Below are 27715 nucleotides of genomic sequence, written 5' to 3'. Positions count from 1 at the left end.
AATTCCAGTATTGGTTTTCACTTAATAACAGACCTTCACGGAGGTAGGCTATTTAAAGAGTGCATGGTGGGTAGAGGAATTGACCGACAAATCTATGGATATAGCAGCCTATAGCCTAATTTCGTCTGTCAAACAGGTAGGCCTACCTTATGTTCTTAAATAGGAAGAAATAGGCTCCAACACAAAGCCCTCCTGTTGTTCGTGAAGTCTAAAATAAAGACGGTTGAAATGTCTTCTCAGCACCATGAGCTGTCCATTTCCGATTGATTGTGCCGCGGCTGCTTCTTCAAGTTTCAGCACCACAATGTAAGTTACTCAAATCTGCCTTTTTGGGAGGTCAATAACTCTGATAAATAATCCCACATCATGGGAAAGAAACACACATCGATATATAGCCTTATAAGCAACTCCTACTAAAACACTGAGACATATTCACATTTCATCAATTACAAATGACATGACCCTCCCCTGGACTAGATTTAAAAATACTATACCCTCCTCTTTAAGACTCCTGAGTGGCGCAGCGGTCCCTGGTTTGAATCCAGGCTGCGTCACATCCGGCCGTGATTGGGAGTCCCATAGGGCGGCACACAATTGGCCCAGCGTCGTCTGGGTTTGGCCGGTGAGTCCGTCATTGTAAATAAGAATTTGTTCTTAACTGACTTGCCTAGTTAAATAAAGGTTCCATAAAAAAATAAACATCTAAATTGACTGAAATTGAAAAATCATGACCCTCCCCCATTTTCCTCCAGGTACCCATTATGTACATTTCAATCCATCTCTTACTCCAATCCTAATGAGGTGTACATTACAACTCAAGTTCCGGTGTTGAAACTTGTAAACAAGGCTGCATGGGATTTCTGTTAATGCAACTCCGTGCAGACATTGGCAATGTTCACTTTAGGTGTAATGCCGGGAGCCACTTGTGGATTTGACAGCTCTAAAGCAGTTCTACCTTTGACACACCAAAACAACTGCTATGCGGATGTTGGCTAAAGCGGATCTGATTGGATAAAGCTCTAAGACCAAAACTGACCTCCATATTGTATGTGAGAACAGGCACTCGTATCTGCCCATTCTCCTCACTTATCTCTATATCAGTAAGCATTCTTTAGATATGATTCATGTGCTTTGTTGACTCGATTGGATGGATTGTGGAAATAGAGAACACTGATTGTAGCCTGCTGTGGTTAGAAATGAGATGACAAATATCAGATTCCAAGACAGTTTCTGCCTCATCAGAACGTTTGTGAACACATCTCACTCACAAGTCTCCTCCTTGGGACTGTCATTAAGGTTGATCGAGCGCTCGGTTTCTTTCCTTGAGTTTTGTAGGCCTAACATTGATTTTAGTTTCAGTTATCCTATATTTCTACAGACTGGGTGGGGGGGGGGGGGGGGGTAATTTTGGTTGAATTTTCAATATAACTTAGTTTATTCTAATCAAGAATGGATTATTTTATTTTGGGTAAATTATATTTGCTATGTAAAATTATCCTTACTGTATAGCTGTCTCTGTAGACCTAGCTATGAGGTTAGCACTAGCCTACTAGCATACCCGCTAATTCTTAAACAGTGTATTTCTTAAAGGTATTTCAGTGCCAGCTCAATGCTGCTTCTGTAAGCGACAGGAGGTTAATGTGTGCAGACCGGTGTGGCGGTAGGCTACGGATGGTTTCTTGGAACTGATGACTTTTATGGTTGTCTGTAGATGGAGTACAACTCCATCGAGTTGTTGCGTCGGGGACAACTGTAGCATTTTAGCTTTTCCTAACCTTATTCCAATTCTCCTAACCTGCTATTTTAAATGTCCTAACCTGCTGCGTTAGTTCTCATAACCTGCTGCGTAAAGTCACTTCCATCTAGCCACAACCGTATAAGCCATCAGTTGTGAGAAACCATTAGTACCACCACAACACACGCAGGTTGGGCCTAAGCGACTGGCTGTTGATGTGTGCAGACCAGCAATATGCCACATTTCTTTACAAACTAAAAAACCTCTGTTAATTTGTCCTAAATAACAAGTTATGTTATTTTTTTTCAAGAACTTTACTTTTATTTTTCATCATTTTTGTACAAAGTTCTGATTAGGCTTCCATGACAGAGCTCCTGAAGCAAATAAATGCTATACTATTATTAGAATCCTTGACTACTGGTAAATACCATTTATTGTACCACTCCACCTCCGGCATTCAGTACCATCCCTGGATGGAGGGGGCATACCTTCACAGCCTCTCAAGAACAGAGAGATGGCACTGTGGTTAGAAATGACAAATATTGGATTCCAAGACTTTCTGGAGCATGTTTTAGTCCAGTACATGTACACATACATACATCTACAACACATCGTAGAGGACCCATATACAGTAGCTGCACAATCAAACAATTCCTCATAAAGATGAAACACTGTCAAAGATTGTTTTTATTTTTCTCTCAGAAGACTGATTATTTTGATATGAATTAAATCATTGCTAAGCGTCTAGTCTCCTTGTCAGATTGTGGTATCATATTCCATTGCTTGGGGGCAAAGTATCTGCTACATTGGAAGCTTACAGTCAGGTTCATATGAATAACACCAGTGGTTAGAGTCCACTACCAGTCTGGGAAGAGAGTTTTAGTCTTTCTGTCTCTCTGTCCATCCCGTGATATTTCTTTCCAGCTATCAGTGTTCGAGAACAAAGTGACTCGTGGCTTTCCCCAGTCACTGCTCATTGGTTGAGGGGATAGAAATAGAATCTGATAAAAACATTTTTGGTTGAAAGTCCTCTGAATCCTTGTTCTGGATTGCCTGTGATATTTTGGATGAGTTCCTTCACATCCGTAGCCTGCTCTCCTTTCTGGAGATGGCCAAATAGTCCTTGTGTCCTGGGGGAGAACACAGAGTAGTGGTTCACTTTTATGAACATTTTATTGGAAAGGAAAAAGGCGCAACGTTTTCTCACCATAAAAAACATCTTATGTTATTTGTGTAACTATTAAAAGATTGACGTTTCGGCTTTCATCAATGACCTTCATTTGAACTCATGAATAACTTCAGGGTGTGTCTTACTTGTCAGTGATGTGATTGACCCCTGGGCTAGGTGTGTGGGTCAGGCTGGCTGGGCTCAGCGTTCATGACTGGTGGGACACTGAATCCTCCTCACAGTTAGACGCAGGGTCAGCAGGATCTGACACACAGGACACAGAATGGTAATACAGATTAATATACAGATCATTTTGTGCTTTTTTTTTAGCTCAGTAGTGATCTCCAATCACCTGTCGTTGCCGTTGGCGACAGCGGCCCCGTTGTTTAGCTGAGGAGACGGCGTGGCCGTTCCTCTGCTGACTTCCTGTAGCATCATACCTGTCTCACTTGGCCCCGCCCTGCAGGAAGAGGAGTGTCCACACAATAGATCCACCTCCCCTCCACATACTTTCCCCCCACCTGAGAGGGATACAAGACCAGAAGACAAGAATTGTATATTCTGTCCACACAGTCTCACCATTGACCGAGTCTGTAATAAATTAAATTGATTTTTATTTGGATTTCATGTAATGGACATACACAAAATAGTCCAAATTGGTGAAGTGAAAAAAATTACTTGTTACAAAAAATTCAAAAGAATTTAAAGCGGAAAAGTATTCACACCCTTTGCTATGAAGCCCCTAAAGAAGATCTGGTGCAACCAATTACCTTCAAAAGTCACATAATTAGTTAAATAAAGTCCACCTGTGTGCAATCTAAGAGTCACATGATCTGTCACATGATCTCAGTATATATATATACCTGTTCTGAAAGGCCCCAGAGTCTGCAACACCACTAAGCAAGGGTCACCACCAAGCAAGCGACACCATGAAGACCAAGGAGCTCTCCAAACAGGTCAGGGACAAAGTTGTGGAGAAGTACAGATCAGGATTGGGTTATAAAAAAATATCTTAAACTTTGAACATCCCACGGAGCACCATTAAATCAATTATTAAAAAATGGAAAGAACATGGCACCACAACAAACCTGCAAACCTAAAAATAAGCAAACACGTTTGGTGTTCGCCAAAAGGCATGTGGGAGACTCCCCAAACATATGGAAGAAAGTACTCTGGTCAGATGTTTTTCATCAGCAGGGACTGGGAAACTGGTCAGAATTGAAGGAATGATGGCGCTAAATACAGGGAAATTCTTGAGGGAGACCTGTTTCAGTCTTCCAGAGATTTGAGACTGGGACGGAGGTTCACCTTCCAGCAGGACAATGACCCTAAGCATACTGCTAAAGCAACACTTGAGTGGTTTAAGGGGAAACATTTAAATGTCTTGGAATGGCCTAGTCAAAGCCCAGACCTCAATCCAATTGAAAATCTGTGGTATGACTTAAAGATTGCTGTATACCAGCGGAACCCATCCAACTTGAAGAAGCTGGAGCAGTTTTGCCTTGAGGAATGGGCAAAAATCTCAGTGGCCAGATGTGCCAAGCTTATAGAGACATACCCCAAGAAACTTGCAGCTGGAATTGCTGCAGAAGGTGGCTCTACAAAGTATTGACTTTGGGGGGGTGAATAGTTATGCACGCTCAAGTCTTCTGTTCTTGTTTGCGTCACAATAAAAAATATTTTGCATCTTCAAAATGGTAGGCATGTTGTATAAATGAAATGATACAAACCGCCCCAAAAATCAATTTTAATTTCAGATTGTAAGGCAACAAAATAGGAAAAATGCCAAGGGGGTGAATACTTTTGCAAGCCACTGTAGCACTCTTGTCGGTAGCCATGAAGTGCTTTGAAAGGCTGGTCATAGCTCACATCAACACCATTATCCCGGAAACCCTAGACCCACTCCAATTCGTGTACCGCCCCAACAGATCTACAGAGGACGCAATCTGAAATACACTCCACACCGCCCTTTCCCAACTGGACAAAAGGAACACCTATGTGAGAATGCTGTTCATTGACTACAGCTCATCGTTCAACACCATAGTGCCCACGAAGCTCATCACTAAGCTGGGACTAAACACCCCCCTCTGCAACTGGATCCTGTACTTCCTGACGGGCTGCCCCCAGGTGGTAAGGGTAGACAACAACACATCTACCATGCTGATCCTCAACACTGGGGCCCCTCAGGGGTGTGTACTTAGTCTCCTCCTGTACTCCCTGTTCACCCATGACTGTGTGGCCAATTACGACTCCAACACCATCATTACGTTTGCTGACGACACCAGAGTGGTAGGCCTGATCACTGACAACGATGAGACAGCCTATAGGGAGGAGGTCAGAGAACTGGCAGTGTGGTGCCAGGACAACAACCTCTCCCTCAATGTGAGCAAGACAAAGGAGCTGATCGTGGATGACAGGAAAAGGCGGGCCGAACAGGCCCCTATTAACATCGACGGGGCTGTAGTGGAGCATGTAGAGAGTTTCAAGCTCCTTTTGTCCACATCACCAACGAACTATCATGGTCCAAACACACCAAGACAGTCGTGAAGAGGGCACGACAAAACCTTTTCCCCCTCAGGAGACTGAAAAGATTTGGTATGGGTCCCCAGATCCTCAAAAAGTTCTACAGCTGCACCATCGAGAGCATCCTGACCGGTTGATTCACCGCCTGGTCTGGCAACTGCTTGGCATCTGACCATAAGGTGCTAAAGAGGTACTGCCCAGTACATCACTGGGGCCAAGCTTCCTGCCATCCAGGACCTATATAATAGGCGATGTCAGAGGAAAGCCCATAAAATTGTCAGAGACTCCAGTCACCGAAGTCATATACTGTTCTCTCTGCTACCACACTGTAAGCGAAACCGGAGCGCCAAGTCTAGGACCAAAAGGCTCCTTAACAGCTTCTACCCCCAAGACATAAGACTACTGAACAATTAATCAAATGGCCACCGGACTATTTACATTGACCTGAACCCCCCCCTCCATTTGTTTTGTACACTGCTGCTACTCAGTGTTTATTATCTATTCATAGTCACTTCACCCCTACCTACATGTACAAATTACCTCAACTAACTTGTACCTCCACACACTGACTCGGTACCTATACCCCCTGTATATAGCCTCATTATTGTTATTTTATTGTGTTACTTTTTCTTTTTTTTTTACTTTAGTTTATTTAGTAAATATTTTCTTAACTCTTCTTGAACGGCACTGTTGGTTAAGGGCTTGTAAGTAAGCATTTCACGGTAAGGTCTACACTTGTTGTATTCGGCGCGTGTGACAAATAAGGTTTCATGTGATTTGATTTGATTAGACACCAGAAAAAATAGGATTTTGAAGTTATGAGTTATTGTGTATGTTCCTTCCCAGTGTATGTTGTCTTTACCCTTGTTCCTTTTACCTGTCATGAATGTGTTGGGGGATGGTGGCCGGCCCCTCCCCCTGCCGTATCCGTAGTAACCACAGCGCAGCAGGCGGGCGTAGGCGGACCTAAAGTCTCTGTTTAGGGCAGCGTAGAGCAAAGGGTTCAGAGCTGAGTTGATGTACCCCAGCCACTGCACCACGGGGTAGGCTGCTGGGTAGTTCTTGCTTCTTCAGACCCATAATGGTAAACAGGGTGAAGTAGGGCAGCCAGCACACAACGAAGACCCCGATCACTGCTGCTAGAGTCACTGTGGCTTTGTGTTCCCGTAGAGCCACTGCTGTTACTGAGGTGAGTTGACGAGGGGCTGACGAGGAGCTGTTGTTGTTGTTAAGTCTGGGGCGCGCGTGGATGATGCGCCTTGCCTGCGCCCGGGCGATGCGAAGAATACGGTGGTAGGTCCAGCACATGATCAGCAAGGGGAGGTAGAAGGTTAAGGAGGAGTCCACAACAGCGTACGATGGGTTCAGCTCAAAGTTACACTCTGTCATGTTGTCCCCCTGGCCGCGATTCTGCACGTTGCCGTCCACAGTGTTCCAGCCCAGGTGGATTGGCAGGAATGACACCGCTAGCGACACCGCCCACACCAACGCCATAGCAAAGGCAACTCGCCTCGGCAACACCAGTGAGGAGTATCTAAGGGGCGCGGTCACGGCCAGGTAGCGGTCCAGGCTGATGGCCAATAACGTGAGGATGGAGGCGGTGCATAACATAACATCCAATGAGATGTAGATGTTGCAGATGGTCGGCCCCAGAGGCCAATCGCTGAGCTGGAGGAGGGCGGAGAAAGGCAGGACAAGCATGCCAAGCAGCAGGTCAGTGATGGCGAGGGAGACGATGAAACAGTTGGTGAGGCAGCGGAGACGTCGTGTGGCGCAGACGGCCAGACAAACCAGGACGTTACCAAACACTGTCAGCAGGATGAGCAGGGACAGGAAAACACCGAGTATCACCATAGACAGCATCCTCACTGGAGTCCCAGTCCCAACCCTAACCCCTGCTCTACACCCAGTCCTGACACTTACCTCTGCCCTACACCACTGTGGAGTCCCAGTCACAACCCTAACCCCTCCCTTACACCCAGTCCTAACCCTAACCCCTGCCCTACAACAACTCAGTCCAGACTAGTGGATAAATCCTTTAGAGAAGATTCATCTTGGTGTGGCTGTATCCATACTGATGTACGTGGATGGACATTCATCTGTGTGTTTGAGCTATTTTCCTTGGTATGTTTGTGTATATTTGATATATATATATGTATATATCCGATTGTACTGGTTTCTGGATGGAGAGGTCAGTGTATCACAGGTCCTCTGAGAGAAGGGGCGATGAGGAGTCCGATGGTTGGTCCAGTATGTGGTGATGGGCTGTAGAACACTGCCCTCTGTTGGTGACTGGTCCACACTGCTCCATGTTATCCATATCACTCAGCTGGCTTTCGCATTCAGGTCACAACTTCATCTAAAAACACAGAGCAACAGAAAGTCAGACAGCCCCAAAAACAAAGTAACATGGCCTCTATACTGCAAGGAGATACTTTACCGAGCTACTTACAAGTGCAGGTACTTCCACTATCAGAAAATAGGAAGCAAATGAAAGGAAATGGCAGCAGACGAATATTGCTCACTTACTAAGCTATCAAGATTAGTGAGATGGAAAATGAGGGCAGCAGTTACACATGTCTAGTGGTGGAATATTCAATAAGAGAGGCTGATAAGATAAACTGTGTGTGTGTGCGTGTGCGTGTGCGTGTGAGTGTGCGTGTGTCTGTGAATGTGCGTCAGTAAGTTGCAAGGGGTGTTTGCTCTCCCTCCCGCTTATGCTTAAATGGACATTTGGGAAATGCTCCAGGTTTCGAATGTAGAAGTCTAATCACTGAAACGGTATATAATTTACCACCACATGGCGAGAGTGTTAGAGAGGGGGTGGGGGAGGGATAGAAATGGGGGGGGCAGGGGTGGTGGAGAAAGATGGAGAGGGTAGAGAGGAGGGTGGAGTGAGAGAGAAAGGGAAAAGAGTAGAAAATAGGAAGAAATAGGAAGAAAGACAAAAATATATGCAGAGATTCTGTTTGCCTTGACTCTGACCACATATGGAAAGGCACCAAATTGAAGACTCATCTCTTCAGACAGACTTATTTCTCAGATCCCCCAAACACACACGCATTCTCACCATAACATATACCTCTACCGATTACACACACACACACACACACACACACACACACACACTTTCTCTCTCCGACTCACCCACTCTATGTTTTACTGGAGGACTTTTGGCAAAGCTTCGTTCCCATAGTGTATGTCCATATCTGGGCAGCCCCCAATGTCTATTGCTGGCCTGACATACCCCCACTACAGACTGACTTCCCACAGACAAGGCACAAAGGGGTGTGTCTGTATGTCTGTTTGACTCACAGTATGTGAGAACGCATACAGTGCCTTCGGAAAGTATTCAGACTCCTTGAATTTTTCCACATTCTGAAATGGATTAAATAAAAAAATTCCTCAGCAATCTACACACAATACCCCATAATGACAAAGCGAAAACAGTTTTTTGAAAATGTTGCTAATGTATTAACATTTTTAAACAGAAATACCTTATTTACATAAGAATTCAGACCCTTTGCTATGAGACTCGAAATTGAGCTCAGGTGCATCCTGTTTCCATTGATCATCCTTAAGATGTTTCCACAACTTGATTGGAGTCAACCTGTGGCAAATTCAATTGATTGGACTTGATTTGGAATGGCACACACCTGTCTATATAAGGTCCTACTGTTGGCAGTGCATGTCAGAGCAAAAACCAAGCCATGAGGTAGAATGAATTGTCATTAGAGCTCCAAGACAGGATTGTGTTGAGGCACAGATCTGGGGAAGGGTACCAAAAAAAATTCTGCAGCATTGAAGGTCCCCAAGAACACAGTGGCCTCCGTCATTCTTAAATGGAAGAAGTTTGGAACCACCAAGACTCTTCCTAGAGCTGGCCGCCCGGCCAAACTGAGCAATCGGGGGAGAAAGGCCTTGGTCAGGGAGGTGACCAAGAAAAGGATGGTCACACTGACAGAGCTCTAGAGTTCCTCTGTGGAGATGGGAGAACCTTCCAGAAGGACAACCATCTCTGAAGCACTTCACCAATCAGGCCTTTATTGTAGAGTGGCCGGACAGAAGCCACTCCTCAGTAAAAGGCACATGACAGCCCACTTCGAGTTTGCCAAAAGGCACCTAAAGACTATCAGACCATGAGAACAAGATTCTCTGGTCTGATGAAACAAAGATTGGAGGAAACCTGGCACCATCTCTACAAGGAATCATGGTGGTGGCAGCATCATGCTATGGGGATGTTTTTCAGCGGCAGGGACTCGGAGACTAGTCAGGATCGAGGCAAAGATGAACGGAGCATAGTACTGAGAGATACTTAAAGAAAACCTGCTCCAGAGAGCTCAGGACCTCAGACTGGGGCGAAGTTTCACCTTCCAACAGGACAACGACCCTAAGCACACAGCCAAGACAATGCAGGAGTGGCTTTGGGACAAGTCTCTGAATGTCCTTAAGTTGCCCAGCCTAAGTCCGGACTTGAACACGAACGAACATGTCTGGAGAGGCCTGAAAATATCTGTGCAGCAAATCTCCCCATCCAAACTGACAGAGCTTGAGAGGATCTGCAGAGAAAAATGGGAGAAACGCACCAAATACAGGTGTGCCAAGCTTGTAGCGTCATATCCAAGAAGACTTGAGGCTGTAATCGCTACCACAGGTGCTTCAACGAAGTACTTAGTAAAGGGTCTGAATACTTATGTAGAAGTGATATTTCAGTTTTTTATTTGTAATAAATTAATAATAAATAATAAAATAACATTTTATTAATAATAAAAAACTGTTTTTGCTTTGTCATTATAGGGTATTGTATAGATTGATGAAAAAAAACTACATTTAATGCATTTTAGAATAAGGCTGTAACCCAAGAAAATGTGGAAAAAGTCAAGTGGTCTGAATACTTTCCGTAGTCACTGTATATCTGAGATACTGTACCTACTGCAACCCTCATCCTCCACGTACAGTACAACCCTCGTTCTGTTAATCACATTCTGTTAAAGGTCCCCAAAGAACACACATCACTGTCGCTCCTCTTTTCAGTTCGCTGCAGCTAGCGACTGGAACGAGCTGCAAAAAACACTCAAACTGGACAGTTTTGTCTTCATCTCTTTATTCAAAGACTCAATAATGGACATTCTTACTGACAGTTGTGGCTGCTTCACGTGATATATTGTTGTCTCTACCTTCTTGCCTTTGTGCTGTTGTCTGTGCCCAATCATTTTTGTACCATGTTTTGTGCTGCTACCATGTTGTGCTGCTGCCATGCTGTGTTGCTACCAAGTTGTTGTCATGTGGTGTTGCTACCATGCTGTGTTGTCATGTGTTTCTGCCTTACTATGTTGTTGTCTTAGGTCTCTCTTAATGTAGTGTTATGGTGTCTCTCTTGTCGTGATGTGTGTTTTGTTCTATTTTTTGTATTTTTATCCCAACCCCCGTCCCCGCAGGAGGCCTTTTGCCATTTGGTAGGCTGTCATTGTAAATAAGAATTTGTTCTTAACTGACTTGCCTAGTTAAATAAAGCGCAATTAAAATAAATGAATACAAATACATATTCAGTACATCTGTGTGTTTAAAGAACTATGGTGTTCACGTTTCTCTATGTGTATTTCTGAATTGATTTGACTTCGGTATTTTTTTGGTGTGTGTTGGAATTTGAGAGAGAAAGTGTATGATATGATTGTCTAAAATATGAACACAACACCTCAATACAATGTAGAAACAGGAACAGATATAGCCCTTGGTTCACTCCAGACCTGACTGCCCTTGACCAGCACAAAACATCCTGTGGTGCACTGCATTAGCATCGAATAGCCCCCGCGATATGCAACTTTTCAGGGAAGTTGGGAACCAATATACACAGGCAGTTAGGAAAGCAAAGGCTAGCTTTTTCAAACAGAAATTTGCATCCTGTAGCACAAACTCCAAAAAGTTCTGGGACACTGTAAAGTCCATGGAGAATAAGAGCACCTCCTCCCAGCTGCCTACTGCACTGAGACTAGGACACACTGTCACTACCGATAAATCCACTATAATTGAGAATTTCAATAAGTATTTTTCTACGGCTGGCCATGCTTTCCACCTGGCTACCCCAACCCCGGTCAACAGCCCTGCAACCCCCACAGCAACTTGCCCAAGCCTCTTCCATTTCTCCTTCACCCAAATCCAGATAGCTGATGTTCTGAAAGAGCTGCAAAATCTGGACCCCTACAAATCAGCCGGGCTAGACAATCTTGACCCTCTCTTTCTAAAATTATCCGTTGCAATTGTTGCAACCCCTATTACTAGCCTGTTCAACCTCTCTTTCGCATCGTCTGAGATCCCAAAAGATTGGAAAGCTGCCGCGGTCATCCCCCTCTTCAAAGGGGGAGACACTCTAGACCCAAACTGTTACAGACCTACAGTGGATATAAAAAGTCTACACACCCCTGTAAAAATGCCAGGTTTTTGTGATGTAAAAGAATGAGACAAAGATAAATCATGTCAGAACTTTTTCTACTGTTAATGTGACCTATAATGTGAACAATTCAATTGAAAAACAAACTGAAATCTTCGAGCCTATCAGAAGCTTCTAAGGCCATGACATAATTTTCTGGAATTTTCCAAGCTGTTTAAAGGCACAGTCAACTTAGTGTATGTAAACTTCTAAGCCACTGGAATTGTGATACAGTGAATTATAAGTGAAATAATCTGTCTGTAAACAATTGTTGGAAAAATTACTTGTGTCATGCACAAAGTAGATGTCCTAACCGACTTGCTAAAACTATAGTTTGTTAACAAGAAATTTGTGCAGTGCTTGAAAAACGGGTTTTAATGACTCCAACTTAAGTGTATGTAAACTTCCGAATTCAACTGTATCTTCGAAGACCAATTGTTGTTGTGTCATACAGAGAGGAGTTGACCTGTTATTGTTAGATAGACTTGGTCTTTGTCCCAAATTACATCCTATTCCCTACACAGTGCACTACTTTTGACCGGAGCCCTTTAGGAACCCTATGGGCCCTAGTCAAACGTGGTGTACTATATATGGAATAGGGTGCCATTTGGGACTTAGACAGTATAATGAGACAGTATAATTAGTGTTTAGTATTTTTGGGGGGTCTGTGTATACATTGTGTCACGACACAGTGACAGGACAAGGATTTATGCTAAGTGGAAGTGACCTCACATGATCTTTTAGATGATCTACATTCCAATTCTCTTGACCTGAGTCTACTTGTGTTATTTCAGGACCATTGAAAGGTGAAAGGACTGGATGGGTTTGAATCAGTAGTTTTAAGGGAAGCAAAGGAACGATTTATCTACCTAACCGTCCTGCTAAAGGAAGCCATTCTTGCATAGCAAGTTGGAATCCAGCCAAAGAGTTTCAGCTGTGTTTTTTTCTCTAGAGCTGGGCCTGGAATGACTAATGAGACTTTTCATGTTTTGTACCTTAATTTATCTAGGCAAGTCAGTTAAGAACAAATTCTTATTTTCTATGACAGCCTAGGAACAGCGGGTTAACTGAACAACAGATTTTTACTTCGTCAGCTCGGGGATTTGCTGTAGCAACCTTTCGGTTACTGGCCCTACGCTCTAACCACTAGGCGACCTGCCCCCCCCCAAAGTGCCGAGACAGTATGATTGGTGAGATGCTTTGAATACCAATTTAACATTTTTTGTTCGTGTGATCAAACACCTTTGTCTTAACAAGAGATTTGCCTGAGAACCGAGCGGTCAGGTAAACTGTTTGGAGTGTTTATCCAACTGGATTAAACAAATAAAATCATAACCAGATATAGTTGTTTCTGTTTCTGTTTCAGCCAAATCCCCTTCTATTTCTACTGAAATAGAAACACAAACAGCTCCGTCGGGTTTCACTCTATAGACAGATCACCCACTCACACTCCCACATTCTCAGGTCCAGAGAATTGGTGACCTCTGTTTTGTCATTGTGTTCCCAGTTACGTGCAGGTTACGTGTACACTGTATAACAACAGTGCATGTGACTGGCTGAGTGAGTTGAAAAGTCATTTTTGGTAGCTTATTAATAAGCTTCAGAACAGATCACCTATAAATGGGTTTTTGAACTTGGTCAAAAACAGGTCTTGATAGTAAAGGCATTTATGTATTCAGCTCCTGAGGAAGTTATGTGGTAGAATTTGACCGTTTAATAGGTTAGCGTTTTTGTCACCTGGTACAAATGTACTCATTTGTCACTGACATTGGAATAAGATAACGTGTTAAACTCACCGCAGTCTCAGTGGTACTCCAACTCCTGTACTGTGTCATCCCTCTCTACTTTCCTCCTCTCTGCTCTAACGTTCCTCGACTCCGTCAGGCTGTATGGGAACCAAAGACTCGTTCATGATGCGTGTGCGCGCATGTGTGTATGACTCATTTTCTCTTGCCCCCCCTTGTTCTCTTTCTCTCTACCGTGGTTAATATACTTTGACAATAACTTTAATAGTCTTCCCCTTGCATATAAATACAATTTATAATTTAGTTTCATACCTGTTCACAATGCATGGTAAACAAGCTGTCCTCCAATTAGGGAAGCCTTTCAAAACAAGATGCCAGTCAGCATACAGATCTGAATTAGCCACGGTACTTTTGTACAACTCGCCCCCATGCTTAGCAAGTTAATTCGATGCTAGCTCTCATGCTATCCTTCTACGTCTCTTTTCTGTCTTCTTCATATACAGCATTTCACTACTTTTCACAAGAGCTCACCATAGAGTGTCCTTATTTGAGATTTGCCCCAGGACTTTTGAGAGGACTGGAATGTTCTTTAATGGGTCATTATAAGGAGTCTCAGACAGTTGTTGTGTATTTTTACTGGTATTAGATGGTATTTTTAGTCGAGAACACGCAGCTTTCAGAGTTAGCGGAGTTGTTCTCTCTGGAATCACTTCACTGATCTTGTGTTAAATCTTTTCATGTGGGTCTCTTTTTCTCTGTCTTGCATTCCCTACCAATCTTTTATTTACCTTTTCCCCTCCTCTCGTTTGCTCTATCAGTCTGTGGCTGTTGCTCTCTGTCCCACAACTTATTTTCTATCCAAGTGTCTATGCCTCATCTCTCCTGCTTACATATGGGTTCACCCACAAACACACATCTCTGTCTCTTAATCCCCTTACCTGACGACCTCTCTCCAGCCCCACCAGACCCCACACACCTGTAAGCTCCACCCTATTTTCTCCTTGTGAGTCGCAAGGTGTCTGCCTCCCTCCTGTTATCAGGTCAAGGTGATAACGTATCACAGTGCATACACACACACACACACACACACACACACACACACACACACACACACACACACACACACACACACACACACACACACACACACACACACACACACACACACACACACACACACAGTCTTGTACAGCTAAACTTGTGTGGACACACAATTCAGTCCCATTCAAAATCCAATTTTCCATAATCCGTAACCTTTTATCTAACCTTAACCCATACTCTTACCCTAACCCTAACCATAAACCTAACCAAAACCTTAACCCAAAACCTAACCTTAACCCTAACCCTAAACCTAGCCCTAGCTCCTAATCCTAAACCTAACCCTAGCTCCTAATCCTAACCCTTAAACTAACCCTAGCTCCTAGCCCTAACCCTTAACGCAATTCTAACCCTAACACTAATTCTAACATTAACCCTAAACCCCCTAGAAATAGCATTTGACCTTGTGGGGACTAACAAAACGTCCCTAGTTGGTAAAAATGTAGTTGGTTTTCTATTCTTGTGGAATAGTTAAACATGTCCGCATGCACGCACACACACGCACACGCACACGCACACACACACACACACACACACACACACACACACACACACACACACACACACACACACACACACACACACACACACACACACACACACACACACACAAGTTTTTTTGCAGAAAAAAGTCAGCCTCCAAGTTCTCTGTGTCAAAGAACATTTGAACATTTTTCATTACTCAACACAGCCACTTCCTGTGCCCCAGATAAACCACATGATAAATCAGCTGCTCACTCAGCTAAATAGTGGAAACTTCTTTGAAGTGTTTTTTTGCAAACCTTGTTTTTATTTATTTATTTATTTATTTCACCTTTATTTAACCACGTAGGCTAGTTGAGAACAAGTTCTCATTTGCAACTGCGACCTAGCCAAGATAAAGCAAAGCAGTGCGACACAAACAACAACACAGAGTTACACATGGAATAAGCAAACATACAGTCAATAATACAGTTGAAAAAGTTTTTTTACAGTATGTGCAAATGAGGTAGGATAAGGGAGGTAAGGCAATAAATAGGCCATGGTGGCGAAGCAATTACAGTACAGCAATTAAACACTGGAATGGTAGATATGCAGAATATATATGAATGTGCAAGTAGAGATAATGGGGTGCAAAGGAGCAAGATAAATAAATAAATACAGTATGGGGATGAGGTAGTTGAATGGGCTATGTACAGGTGCAGTGATCTGTGAGCTGCTCTGACAGCTGGTGCTTAAAGCTAGTGAGGGAGATATGAGTCTCCAGCTTCAGTGATTTTTGCAGTTCGTTCCAGTCATTGGCTGCAGAGAACTGGAAGGAAAGGCGGCCAAAGGAGTGGGGGTGACCAGTGAGATATACCTGCTGGAGCGCGTGCTACGGGGGGGTGCTGCTATGGTGAACAGTGAGCTGAGATAAGGCGGGGCTTTACCTGGTAGAGACTTGTAGATGACCTGGAGCCAGTGGGTTTGGCTACGAGTATGAAGCGAGGGCCAGCCAACGAGAGCGTACAGGTCGCAGTGGTGGGTAGTATATGGGGCTTTGGTGACAAAACGGATGGCACTGTGATATACTGCATCCAATTTGTTGAGTAGAGTGTTGGAGGCTATTTTGTAAATGACATTGCCGAAGTCGAGGATCGGTAGGATGGTCAGTTTTACGAGGGTATGTTTGGCAGCATGAGTGAAGTATGCTTTGTTGCGAAATAGGAAGCCGATTCTAGATTTCATTTTGGTTTGGAGATGCTTAATGTGAGTCTGGAAGGAGATTTACAGTCTAACCAGACACCTAGGTATTTGTAATTGTCCACATATTCTAAGTCAGAACCGTCCAGAGTAGTGATGCTGGACAGGCGGGCAGGTGCGGGCAGCGATCGGTTGAAGAGCGTGCATTTGGTTTTACTTGCATTTAAGAGCAGTTGGAGGCCACGGAAGCAGAGTTGTATGGCATTGAAGAGAGTCGGCCCGAGAATTGAACCCTGTGGCACCCCCATAGAGACTGCCAGAGGTCCGGACAACAGTATTTGCAACAGTATTCATAGTATTTGCAACACTATTCATAGTATTTACACAAAACTCATGAAATAATTAAGATTTCTGTTACATCTGTTATATTGGGCTCCTGAGTGGCGCAGTGGTTTAAGACACTGCATCTCAGTGCAAGAGGTGTCACTGCAGTACCTCGTTTGAATCCAGGCTGCATCACATCCAGCCGTGATGGGGAGTCCAATAGGGCGGCGCACAATTGGCCCAGGTTTGGCTGGTGTAGGCTGTCATTGTAAATAAGAATTTGTTCTTAACTGACTCGCCTAGTTAAATAAAGGTTAAATAAAAAATAAAAAAAATATCTGTCTACTGAAGGCTTTATCATGCCAGACTGTAATGTTAAAGATGGGTGAGACATTCAAATGACAATCTCCTCTTTAACTGGCCACAATCTGCTTGGTGGTTGGGTGTAGTAGGCCTATAATTTCACAATCAAAGTATGAGGATTGGGAAAGCTTTCCCTGAAACTTGACAGTAAATCTAACATTTTAGCAGTGATACCATTTCATCAAGGAGGTGCAGGAAGTTCAGCAAGCACTTCTGTGGGATTTGGGGAACTGATTGGTCTGTAGCAAAAACTGACGAGGCAGAATGTTGGCTAACCAAGGAAGTAATCCAAAATTAATCAAATGACGTTACTCATTTTGAGCAATCCAATGGATTACTTTACTAATTACCTTTATTGTCATGTAATCTGTAATCAGTAACTGATTTGATTTTTCAAGTAATCCATCCAACCCTGTGTGCGTGTGCATGTATGTGCGCATGTCTGTAGCTGTGTGTCTTCCTATTTGGTAAAATACCATACAAGACTAGGTACTGTATATGTAAAAGTTGTATGGATTAACTTTAAAAGATGAGTTTTAAAGTAGTTCTTGGCCCCAGCCTGTTTAACTCCAGACTATACAGTGAGGTATATACATCCAGACCTCATAACAGGATGAAACAACACAGAGTGTCCTTACGGGAGAGAAGAATGGTATGGAACATCCTTGCTAAACATGTGGATCCATACAGTTGAAGTCGGAAGTTTACATACACTTAGGTTGGAGTCATTAAGATTATTTCACTTATAATTCACTGTATCACATTTCCAGTGGGTCAGAAGTTTACATACACTAAGTTTACTGCCTTTAAACAGCTTGGAAAATTCCAGAAAATTATGTCAAGGCTTTAGAAGCTTCTGATAGGCTAATTGACATTATTTGAGTCAATTGGAGGTGTAATTGTGGATGAATTTCAAGGCCTACCTTCAAACTCAGTGCCTCTTTGCTTGACATCATGGGAAAATCAAAAGAAATCAGCCAAGACCTCAGAAAAAAAATGTAGACCTCCACAACTCTGGTTCATCCTTGGGAGCAATTTCCAAACGCCTGAAGGTAGCACGTTCATCTGTACAAACAATAATACGCAAGTATAAAAACCATGGGACCACGCAGCCGTCATACCGCTCAGGAAGGAGACGCGTTCTGTCTCCTAGAGATGAACGTACTTTGGTGAGAAAAGTGCAAATCAATCCCAGAACAAAAGCAAAGGACCTTGTGAAGATGCTGGAGGAAACAGGTACAAAAGTATCTATATCCACAGTAAAACGAGTCCTATATCGACATAACCTGAAAGGCCACTCAGCAAGGAAGAAGCCACTGCTCCAAAACCATCATAAAAAAGCCAAAGCCAGGTTTGCATCTGCACATGGGGACAAAGATCATACTTTTTGGAGAAATGTCCTCTGGTCTGATGAAACAAAAATTGAACTGTTTGGCCATAATGACCATTGTTATGTTTGGAGGAAAAAGGGGGAGGCTTGCAACCCGAAGAACACCATCCCAACTATGAAGCCCGGGGGTGGCAGCATCATTATTGTGGGGGTGCTTTGCTACAGGAGGGACTGGTGCACTTCACAAAATAGATGGCATCCTGAGGGAGGAAAATTATGTGGATATATTGAAGCAACATCTCAAGACATCAGTCAGGAAGTTAAAGCTTGGTTGCAAATGGGTCTTCCAAATGGACAATGCGCAAAATGGCTTAAGGACAACAAAGTCAAGGTATTGGAGTGGCCATCACAAAGCCCTGACCTCAATCCTCTAGAAAATTTGTGGGCAGAACTGAAAAAGTTTGTGCGAGCAAGGAGGCCTACACACCTGACTCAGTTACACCAGCTCTGTCAGGAGAAATGGGCCAACATTCACCCAACCTATTGTGGGAAGCTTGTGGAAGGCTACACGAAATGTTTGACCCAAGTTAAACAATTTAAAGGCAATGCTACCAAATACTAATTGAGTGTATGTAAACTTCTGACCCACTGGGAATGTGATGAAAGAAATAAAAGCTGAAATAAATCATTCTCTCAACTATTTCACATTCTTAAAATAAAGTGGTGATCATAACTGACCTAAGACAGGGAATGTTTACTAGGATTAGATGTCAGGAATTGTGAAAAACTGAGTTTAAATGTATTTGGCTAAGGTGTATGTAAACTTCCGACTTGAACTGTATATACATTGTGACACACTATTCCCAGTCTGTGAGTTCTAACGCGATTACAGAAATACACATACAGTATGCAACACACACTGAACAAAAAGGTCTGAAGGCACAGATTGTTTTCTTTTTTTGGGACTTTTGAGTTATGTATTTAGGGTTGCAAGGGGACATTGATTTGTTTAATTGAGTGGGATGGACCAATTATGAATCAATTATAATTAATTAATTAATGTGCGTTAGTGTGTGTGTGTGTAGTACTGGGGCTGTTTTCCGGCGGCTCTGCAAACATGCACCCAGACACATTTTCAAAACTAGATAAATATGTTATAATTTATATTCAGTCCTTTTGTATGTTCCATTGTGGTTTCCTGTCTGTCAGTTTGAAAGAAAAGGTCTTCGGCAGTGGTTTAAAGTACCTAAGTGAAAATAATTGAAAGTACTATTTATATTTTTTACAACTTGTACTTTTACTCCACTACATTCCTAAAGAAAAGATGTACTTTTTACTCCCATACCTTTTCCCTGATACCCAAAAGTACTCATTACATTTCGAATGCTCAGGCAGGACAAGACAATCGTTCCAATTCACCCACCTATCAATATAACATGTTGTCATCCCTACTGCCTCACTAAACACAAATACTGCGTTTATAAATTATTTCTGAGTGTTGGAGTGTGCCCCTGTCTGTCTGTAAAAATAAATACAAAAATAACATTGTGCCATCTGGTTTGCTTAATTCAAGGAATTTGATGTGTAGCGTTTACTTTTACTTTGTACTTTTACTCAAGTATAACAATTGAGAAGTTTTTCCACCACTTTACTTAAGTACATTTAAAACCAGATACCTTTAGAATTTTATGGAAGTCATATTTTACTTGGTGACTTTCACTTTTACTTGAGTCATTTTCTATTAAGGTATCTTTACTTTTACTCCAGTATGACAATTGAGGACGTTTTTTCCCACCGCTGGTCTTCTAATATAGCATCTCTCCATTCTGTTCCCACATGAACATGTAGGTAATGGACCATGGATGCATGTTGTGGCAGACTGAGCATGCTGTGGACTGTGCATGAGAGGTCACTTGAATGAAATCGGGTGTGTTATACAGAAATCAATTTCACCATATTTGGATAGTTTTATCTCATAGACAATCGATTATTATGTTATCAAGTCAGTTCTTTTTTTTATAAAGGTTCATCATTTATGTGTGGGTCTGTTCAGTTCTCATATTTCTAAAAAGCGAAAACTTGCTTGTACTGTGCAACTACTGTATTTTGTTATGACCTCTTGTAAAATGTAACGTATACTACCCTCTTGTGGATAAGTAAGGCAACTACATGCTACACATCAATTGGTGTAGTAGTAGTAAGCTACATCTAGCCTCCTATTGCCTATTGAATCCGTGCAGCGGAATAGAATTGTTAGCTCCCGGATGGTTTACCAAGATTAGGCTACATCCAGAGTGGGAGTGGACTGGCACAAACTGTTTTAGATGCAGGGCTGGCAACATCACTCTGTCTGGTCACTCCATCACACATGCAAAGGAGCAGAAAGAGGAGAGAGAAGAGGAGCTTGTGTTTTTAGGAACGCTGCCCAAGCAGGAGCTGAAACATGTTGCCAAGTATCTGTTGTGTCTTATATCAAACATAGTAGGCCTATGAAATAAATTGTATTTCAGATAAGCTGCCAACAAGTTAGTAAGATCATTTGTCACTTTAGACTAAACTATTGCCTCACATAGTACACTCGCGCTGCCCACTGAACACTCATTGAGAACAGGTTCCTCGTTCGGACTACACAATAGGGGCTATCTAGAACCTAAAATGGTTATTTGGCTGTCCCCATAGGAGAACCCTTTGAAGAACCCTTTTTGGTTCCAGGTAGAAGCGTTTTGGTTCCAGATAGAACCCTCTACACAACGGGCAAAAATAGTTCTACCTGGAAACAAAAAAGGGTTCTACCTGGAATCAAAAAGGGTTCTACCTGGAACCAAAAAGGGTTCTGCCTTGAACCAAAAAGGGCTCTCCTGTAGGGACAGCCAAATAACCTTTTGGAACCCTTTTTTCTAAGAGTATGAGGCCACATAGAGAGCTACAGTTAGTGAACAGGCCTCTACATAAACAACTACTGAGACGGTTATCCCATGACAACTGTGAAGAGAGCAAGAGAAGAGAAAGAGAAGAGGAAGGAAGGAGAGGGGGAGGAGTTATCTGCTTTCATATATACAGACAAAAAAAACGCAGAAGTGAGAGGTAGAGCAGAAAACGCATCTCAGACACCCAAAGAAAGAGAAAGAGAGTACACGGGAGAGAGGTGGAGAGAGAGAAAAGAAAGGCAGTCATGGCTCCTTGGATGACGACCACAACGGAGCGATATGGCATAGGTAAGTAACCCACACGTACCTGTGCAGTCCAAGTGTATGTGTTTGTGTGTGTTTGCTTTCTTGCTTGCAGAGGGTGATCTCCGATCGCCCTCACTTCCTCCTTGACAGGAAGTGAGCAGACCTCAGGTAACTGACTAACGTTCTGACTGTCTGCACAGACATGATAGAGAGAGATGAGGTAGAGATCACTGATAGACCTCTATGTTCAGTGAAACAAAATGACCGAGTGCTTCAATGGCTGCATCAGCAAGTGACTTTGTGACATGAGTGTCAGGTATCACTTGACACACATGATAGCAGTTGCTCTGGCTCAACCCTGGCATGTTTCCTAATCAGAAAGACTGATTCTATCACTGTCACTTTTCATAAACATAAACATATTGATCTTCAGAGCAGGGTTTGTATTTGTTGCAGTAGTTCTACAATGCATTAGAACAGTGATTGGCCCTATGGGCTACACGCACCCCTTTTTACTTTTAGGAACTCAGTCGGGGTCTCAACTTACTATTGAGAGTTAGAATAGTAGACAACTGCTGATGCACAAGCAAATGTTTTTCATTTCACCATGCGTATTCTACTATTGTCACATCCTGACCAGTAAAGGGGTTATTTGTTATTGTAGTTTGGTCAGGACGTGGCAGGGGGTGTTTGTTTTATGTGTTTCGGGGTTTTTGGTTAATGTTCTATGTTAGTATATTTCTATGTTCGTTATAGTCTTTCTATTTCTATGTTTAGTTTATTGGGTTGATCTTCAATTGGAGGCAGCTGTTCCTCATTGCCTCTAATTGAAGGTCCTATTTAGTAGGGGTGTTTTTTCATGGGTTTTTGTGGGTAGTTGCTCCATGTGTAGCTGTGTGCCTCACAGGACTGTTTCTTCGTCGTTGTTTTGATTCAAGTGTTTTGTTTTGTTTTCTTCTCAATAAATAAGAAGATGAGTTTACACATTCCCGCTGCGCCTTGGTCCCATCCTTACGACGAACGTGACAACTATTCTAACTCTCAACAGTAAATTGAGACCCCGAATGAGTTCCAAAAAAAAATAAAACAAATGTGTTAGTTAGTCTAAACGTGTAGTAATCATGGTCAAATTACAGACTGAAGCACCCCCATTGATTTTGTTAGTCGAACATTTCTCTCCACCCCATGGCAAAATGAGTAGAATTGCATGAAATTTGTTATAAAATGGCAAAATCTTCTCTCCGCCTAGGGCTATCATGGTAACCTTGTTACCGCCACGCCGGCAGTCATGAGTCATGACCCGCAGTCCAACGGCCCTCGCTAATGGCCTGGTACTCAGCACTCTATTGTCCCTCTAATCACTCTCTAAACACTTCCTGATTGAATTTGAACAACCTGAAAGATGAGGACAAATTCTGATGGGAGTTACAGGTCCTGTTCCGAAATGGACACGTGAAAGCCCCGGCCCCAATATGTATAAATAAACAGTTTTAACTCGTTCCGAAAGTACCTAAAGGACAACCAGACCCCGTCACCTTATGCACCCGGTCCGATCCGACTGAGGGAAGCAGCAGAAAAGCCAATTGTTTTGCTACTTTGGAGCTGTGGAGAAGCTGTAGGCTATGGGGAGGTGGAGTCTGTGTAGTGTGTGTGTGAATGTGTGTGTAAGACAGAGCACTGGAGCAGGCACAGTGGGAGAGACTGCCAACGCTGTTAACTCATGCCAGACTAACTTCTTGCTAGTTATTTATTATTCCATCCGATTACATAGTACCTGTCTTGACTGCGTCACACTGAGAGAAACTAGCTAACTACGTTACTGCACTTCTCACCGTCCTACAGTTTACCTACACATATCAACAACTCCATTCAGATTATAGCCTAAATAGCAGCTTTTGGTCGTTTCACATTTCACTTTTAATTATGTCATCTTCCAATGATTAGAGATACCATAACTTGCTTGGTATACAAGATCACTCTTAGGTTCCAGGTAGAACCCTTTTTGGTTCCATGTGGAATCCTCTCTGGCAAGGGTTCTACATGGAACTCAAAAGGGTTCTACCTGGAACCAAAAGGGGTTCTTCAAAAGGGTTATCCTACTGGGATAGCTGAAAAACCCTTTTAAGTTCTAGATAGCACCTGTTTTTCCAAGAGTGCAGAGCAGTAATGCAATTGTCTCTCTCTCCGCTGGAAGCGCAAGGATCAGAGTGCATGCCTTTCTTGCAACTTTTTCCGAACCATCAGTATAAAGTCACATCATGTTTTAATTTTTCTAATACATTCCCAGGTTTATAGTCCTATCACAACTAAATAAATAATTCATGTTATTGTGATGGTGTAGGCTATATTAAATGGATTTATTCAACTTTTGTCCCCGAAGGCTTGCATCGGCAGCTTGCATCGGGAAGCCTGGAGATGCTAAACATGTTTAGGTTTATTAACAGTCAATTATCTTGAGACCGGCAGCATTTGCATGACAATTACCAGCTGACAAAATGTCATGACCGCCACAGCCCTATAGTCTCCGTCCCATGACGAAATGTGTAGAATTGCAGCAAACTTGCTTTAAACTGCAACATTTTCTCTACATCTCAGGGCAAAATGTGTAGAATTGCAGGAAATGAATTCTAAAATGGATAAATCTTCTTTCATGTTAGATTGAAAACACAGGAAGTGTAGAAGGGAGGAAGTAGCATGAGGTTTCTGGGTGTCACAAATAGAGCAGCAGCACAGTGGCGTGAGTAGGTTTCCATTTCTAGCATCATGTGTACACAGACCTGTAAAACACCAGAACAATGGAAGACAGTGTACAACCATATTATTACTGATGAACAAGAACGTTTTATGGGCGGTATAACTATTGTTATTGGTCATATTAAAGAAGGCACACAATTCTTGACATAGTTGTACAAACATACAGTATATCCTCTTTTCTTTTTTGTAATCTGAACAAGCACATATACACTGAGTATACCAAACATTAGGAACACCTTCTTAAATATTGAGTGTAAAACATGTTCGTTGTGGATGTTGCTTCAAAGCCTAACACAATGAAGTGGACAGAGCTTTCTTTCTAAGATGACGATTCATTCAAAACACCCATATGTATTTTAGAGCTTATGCATACTACACGTGGCAGAAAAAACATAAAACAAAACCGACTAAAGATGCCTTTCGTACATAATTGGTGTAAGGTTTACTCCCAAATTAAACACATTTGAGTAATCGCCTTTGAGTGTGGGCTTTATTATTATGCAAGCTGGATGGACTGGTTACTTTATACTACACTCCAAAATGTCTACCCACAAATCTGGGAGAGAACATATAGCCTTAGGTGATGCTGTTGATTCATTGATTGTGAAGGGCGGCTTACAGTTAGCCTACAATTATAGTGAATTTGTATTTGATTTTGAATCGCTTAGTAATAGGGATTGTTCAAAATTAACTGGGTGACACATTACCTTTAGCTATACAGAATATCTCACCACCGTGTGTTTCCATCTCTTCCTTTCTCTCCTTTATTCCTTTCTTGAGGGGGCAGAGGGGCTGTCAACAGTTGTGAAATGTGTTCTGTTTGCGAAAACATGTCACTATCGATGTTCCCCGAACAGATTTCACTTGTTTTCCCAAACTAAGCACTGGGTAGCTGCAGGAACAGGGTTGGAGAGCCCATGGCATATAGAGTTTGGGCGGAATATCACCTGTCGCGCATATGGGCCCCGGCCCCACGCATATGGGCCCCACACCTTATGACGCAGACAGACACCTCTGGAACTTTCCTCACTGTGTGTGTGTGTGTGTGTGTGTGTGTGTGTGTGTGTGTGTGTGGTTTATCTGCACATGTGTGGATATGTATGGATATGTTAGTATGAGAGAGCATTTCTTTGTCAGTTACAGTATACAGTATATATGTGTGTGTAGCAGTGCAGACAGACAGCTCCCAGCAGGGTGCCCCTAGGAGGGCAGGAGAAGGAAGAAGAGGGGGATGAGGAGGAGGGGAGGTACTGTAAGACAAGCAATTATTTTTTTTGGGGGGGGGCAGGTGGCTATATCAACTACGAAATTTGCAGATAGAATTGGAGTCTATCAAATAACATTACTTGCATAATTTCTAATCCACTTTTTATGTATCCACTGACTACCTTCCTAATATTGAGATGCACTCCCCCTTTTGCCCTCAGAACAGCCTCAATTTGTCAGGGCATGGTTTCTACAAAGTTTCAAAAGCGTTCCACGGGGATGCTTCCATGTTGACTCCAATGTTTCCCACAGTTGTGTCAAGTTGGCTGGATGTCCTTTGGGTGTTGGTCCATTCTTTATACACACAGGGAACTGTTGAGCTTGAAAACCTCAGCAGCGTTGCAGGTCTTGGCATTTACTACCAGACCCCATTCAAAGGCACTTAAGTATTTTGTCTTGCACATTCACTCTTTGAATGGCAAACATACACAATCCATGTCTGAGTTGTCTCAAGGCTTAAAAATCCTTCTTTAACCTGTAATCCCCTTCATCTACACTGATTGCGTCACGTTCGTTGGAATGATCGGACCAAGGCTGAGCGTGAGTAGCGTTCCACATAATTTATTCGAAAGTGAAACTTAGAAAAAATACAAAACAATAAAAAATAAACGAACCGTGACGACAATGCAACAACACATAAACAATATCCCATAACCCACAAGTGGAAAACAAGCTACATAAGTATGATCCCCAATTAGAGACAACGATTACCAGCTGCCTCTAATTGGGAATCATACACAATCACCAACATAGAAAAACAAACCTAGAACCCCACATAGAAATAATAAACTAGACTAACCCCCCAGTCATGCCCTGACCTACTCTACCATAGAAAATAAAAGCTTTCTATGGTCAGGGCGTGACAGATTGAAGTGGATTTAACAAGTGACATCAATAAAGGATCATAGCTTTCACCTGGATTCACCTGGTCAGTCTATGTCATGGAATGTGCAGGGGTTCTTAATGTTTTGTACAGTCATCGTATACACTTGTTCCCCAACAAGTGAAACAAAAATCTAACATACCCTCACTCCCCCGAACAAGGAACGTTGATTGTTTTTGTTGGGTTTAAAGTGTGGCAAACAAAAGCTAATGGTTCATTTCGGTTAGGTTTCTCTATTCTAGGGTCTCTCTACAGCATACTTTATGACCCTCTCTCTTACTGATGTGACATTCATTGGCCATCTCTCTGTGTCTCCCCTAGTAACATGGAATTTCATTGGCCTTGGGGTGAAGCAGCTGTCTCTGGAGGTTGGGGACACAGTCCACATCCAGGAGACCTGCGATGGTGAGGGAGCTGTCTGGGAATGTTGTGGTTTGACTGGGAATAATATGTGACGTAAACTGGGAACAATGTCTCTGTCTGGATGTCATTCTTTTAGCTGATTACTACTAAGACAGTTTTACAGTGTGTGTAGGTGTGTGTGTTGTGACTGGATGTGATATGTGTATGTGCTGTGACTGTGCCCTTTGTTCCCTGGTTGCAGGCTGGTATAAAGGCTACCTAGTCAGGAACAAGGATCGACAGGTAAGACACACCTGGACAGGTTAAGACAGGATAGATGCGTTGGGCGAAAGTGCATGTTATTTTGGCGAGGAAGTGAGCAAATAGGATTTCTATGTACTCTCTCCCTCACTCTTTATGTCTGTCCTTTCTCCCCGCTCTCTACCTCTCGCCCCCCATATCTTCACAGGGAGCATTCCCGGCCAGCATAGTGCAGCTGAGGAAGGTCATCATTGAAAAGCAAGGGTGAGTGGTGTGTGTCTCTCTGTGTGTGTGTGTGTGTCTCTCTGTGTGTGTGTGTGTGTGTGTGTGTGTGTGTGTGTGTGTGTGTGTGTGTGTGTGTGTGTGTGTGTGTGTGCGTGCGTGCGTGCGTGCGTGCGTGCGTGCGTGCGTGCGTGCGTGCGTGTGTCAGTAATATGTGGTGTTAATTCCACAGGGACCAGGAGGTGGTGTTGTCAGCAGAGATGCCCCTAGTGAAGGAGGTGACCACCACTCTGAGGGAGTGGGGAAGCATCTGGAAACAACTCTATGTGGTAAACACCCCAACACTCTTTGTGTATATGTGTGGTATGTGTGTGTGTGCGTGCACATGTACATGTACAGATGAAGGATCTTAATTTGTGCCAGTTTTCTCCAGCAGGAA

The 27715-nt window shown here is 42.9% G+C and overlaps 2 protein-coding genes across 2 annotated transcripts in view; one reads left to right on the top strand and one right to left on the bottom strand.

Moving 5' to 3' along the window:
- Positions 1-2404: 2404 nt before the first annotated feature.
- On the bottom strand, positions 2405-21759 carry LOC106604871 (histamine H2 receptor). The gene is given in 6 exon segments (XM_045718223.1): positions 2405-2865; positions 3050-3167; positions 3256-3424; positions 6304-6470; positions 6472-7785; positions 21610-21759. Coding segments are annotated over 4 exon segments (1164 nt in total). The 5' UTR covers positions 7290-7785; positions 21610-21759; the 3' UTR covers positions 2405-2865; positions 3050-3157.
- LOC106604826 (dedicator of cytokinesis protein 2) overlaps positions 21413-27715 on the top strand; it is a 153788-nt gene continuing 147485 nt past the window's right edge. The window contains exons 1-5 of the mRNA XM_045718221.1: positions 21413-21590; positions 26773-26856; positions 27056-27096; positions 27263-27318; positions 27509-27605. Of these exons, the coding sequence (XP_045574177.1) occupies positions 21548-21590; positions 26773-26856; positions 27056-27096; positions 27263-27318; positions 27509-27605 (321 nt within the window). The 5' untranslated portion in view covers positions 21413-21547. The remainder of the gene's footprint in view (positions 21591-26772; positions 26857-27055; positions 27097-27262; positions 27319-27508; positions 27606-27715) is intronic.

Source organism: Salmo salar, chromosome ssa05 (genome assembly GCF_905237065.1).
Source record: "Salmo salar chromosome ssa05, Ssal_v3.1, whole genome shotgun sequence".
NCBI lineage: Eukaryota > Metazoa > Chordata > Actinopteri > Salmoniformes > Salmonidae > Salmo > Salmo salar.
This window is presented reverse-complemented; position numbering and strand designations above follow the sequence as displayed.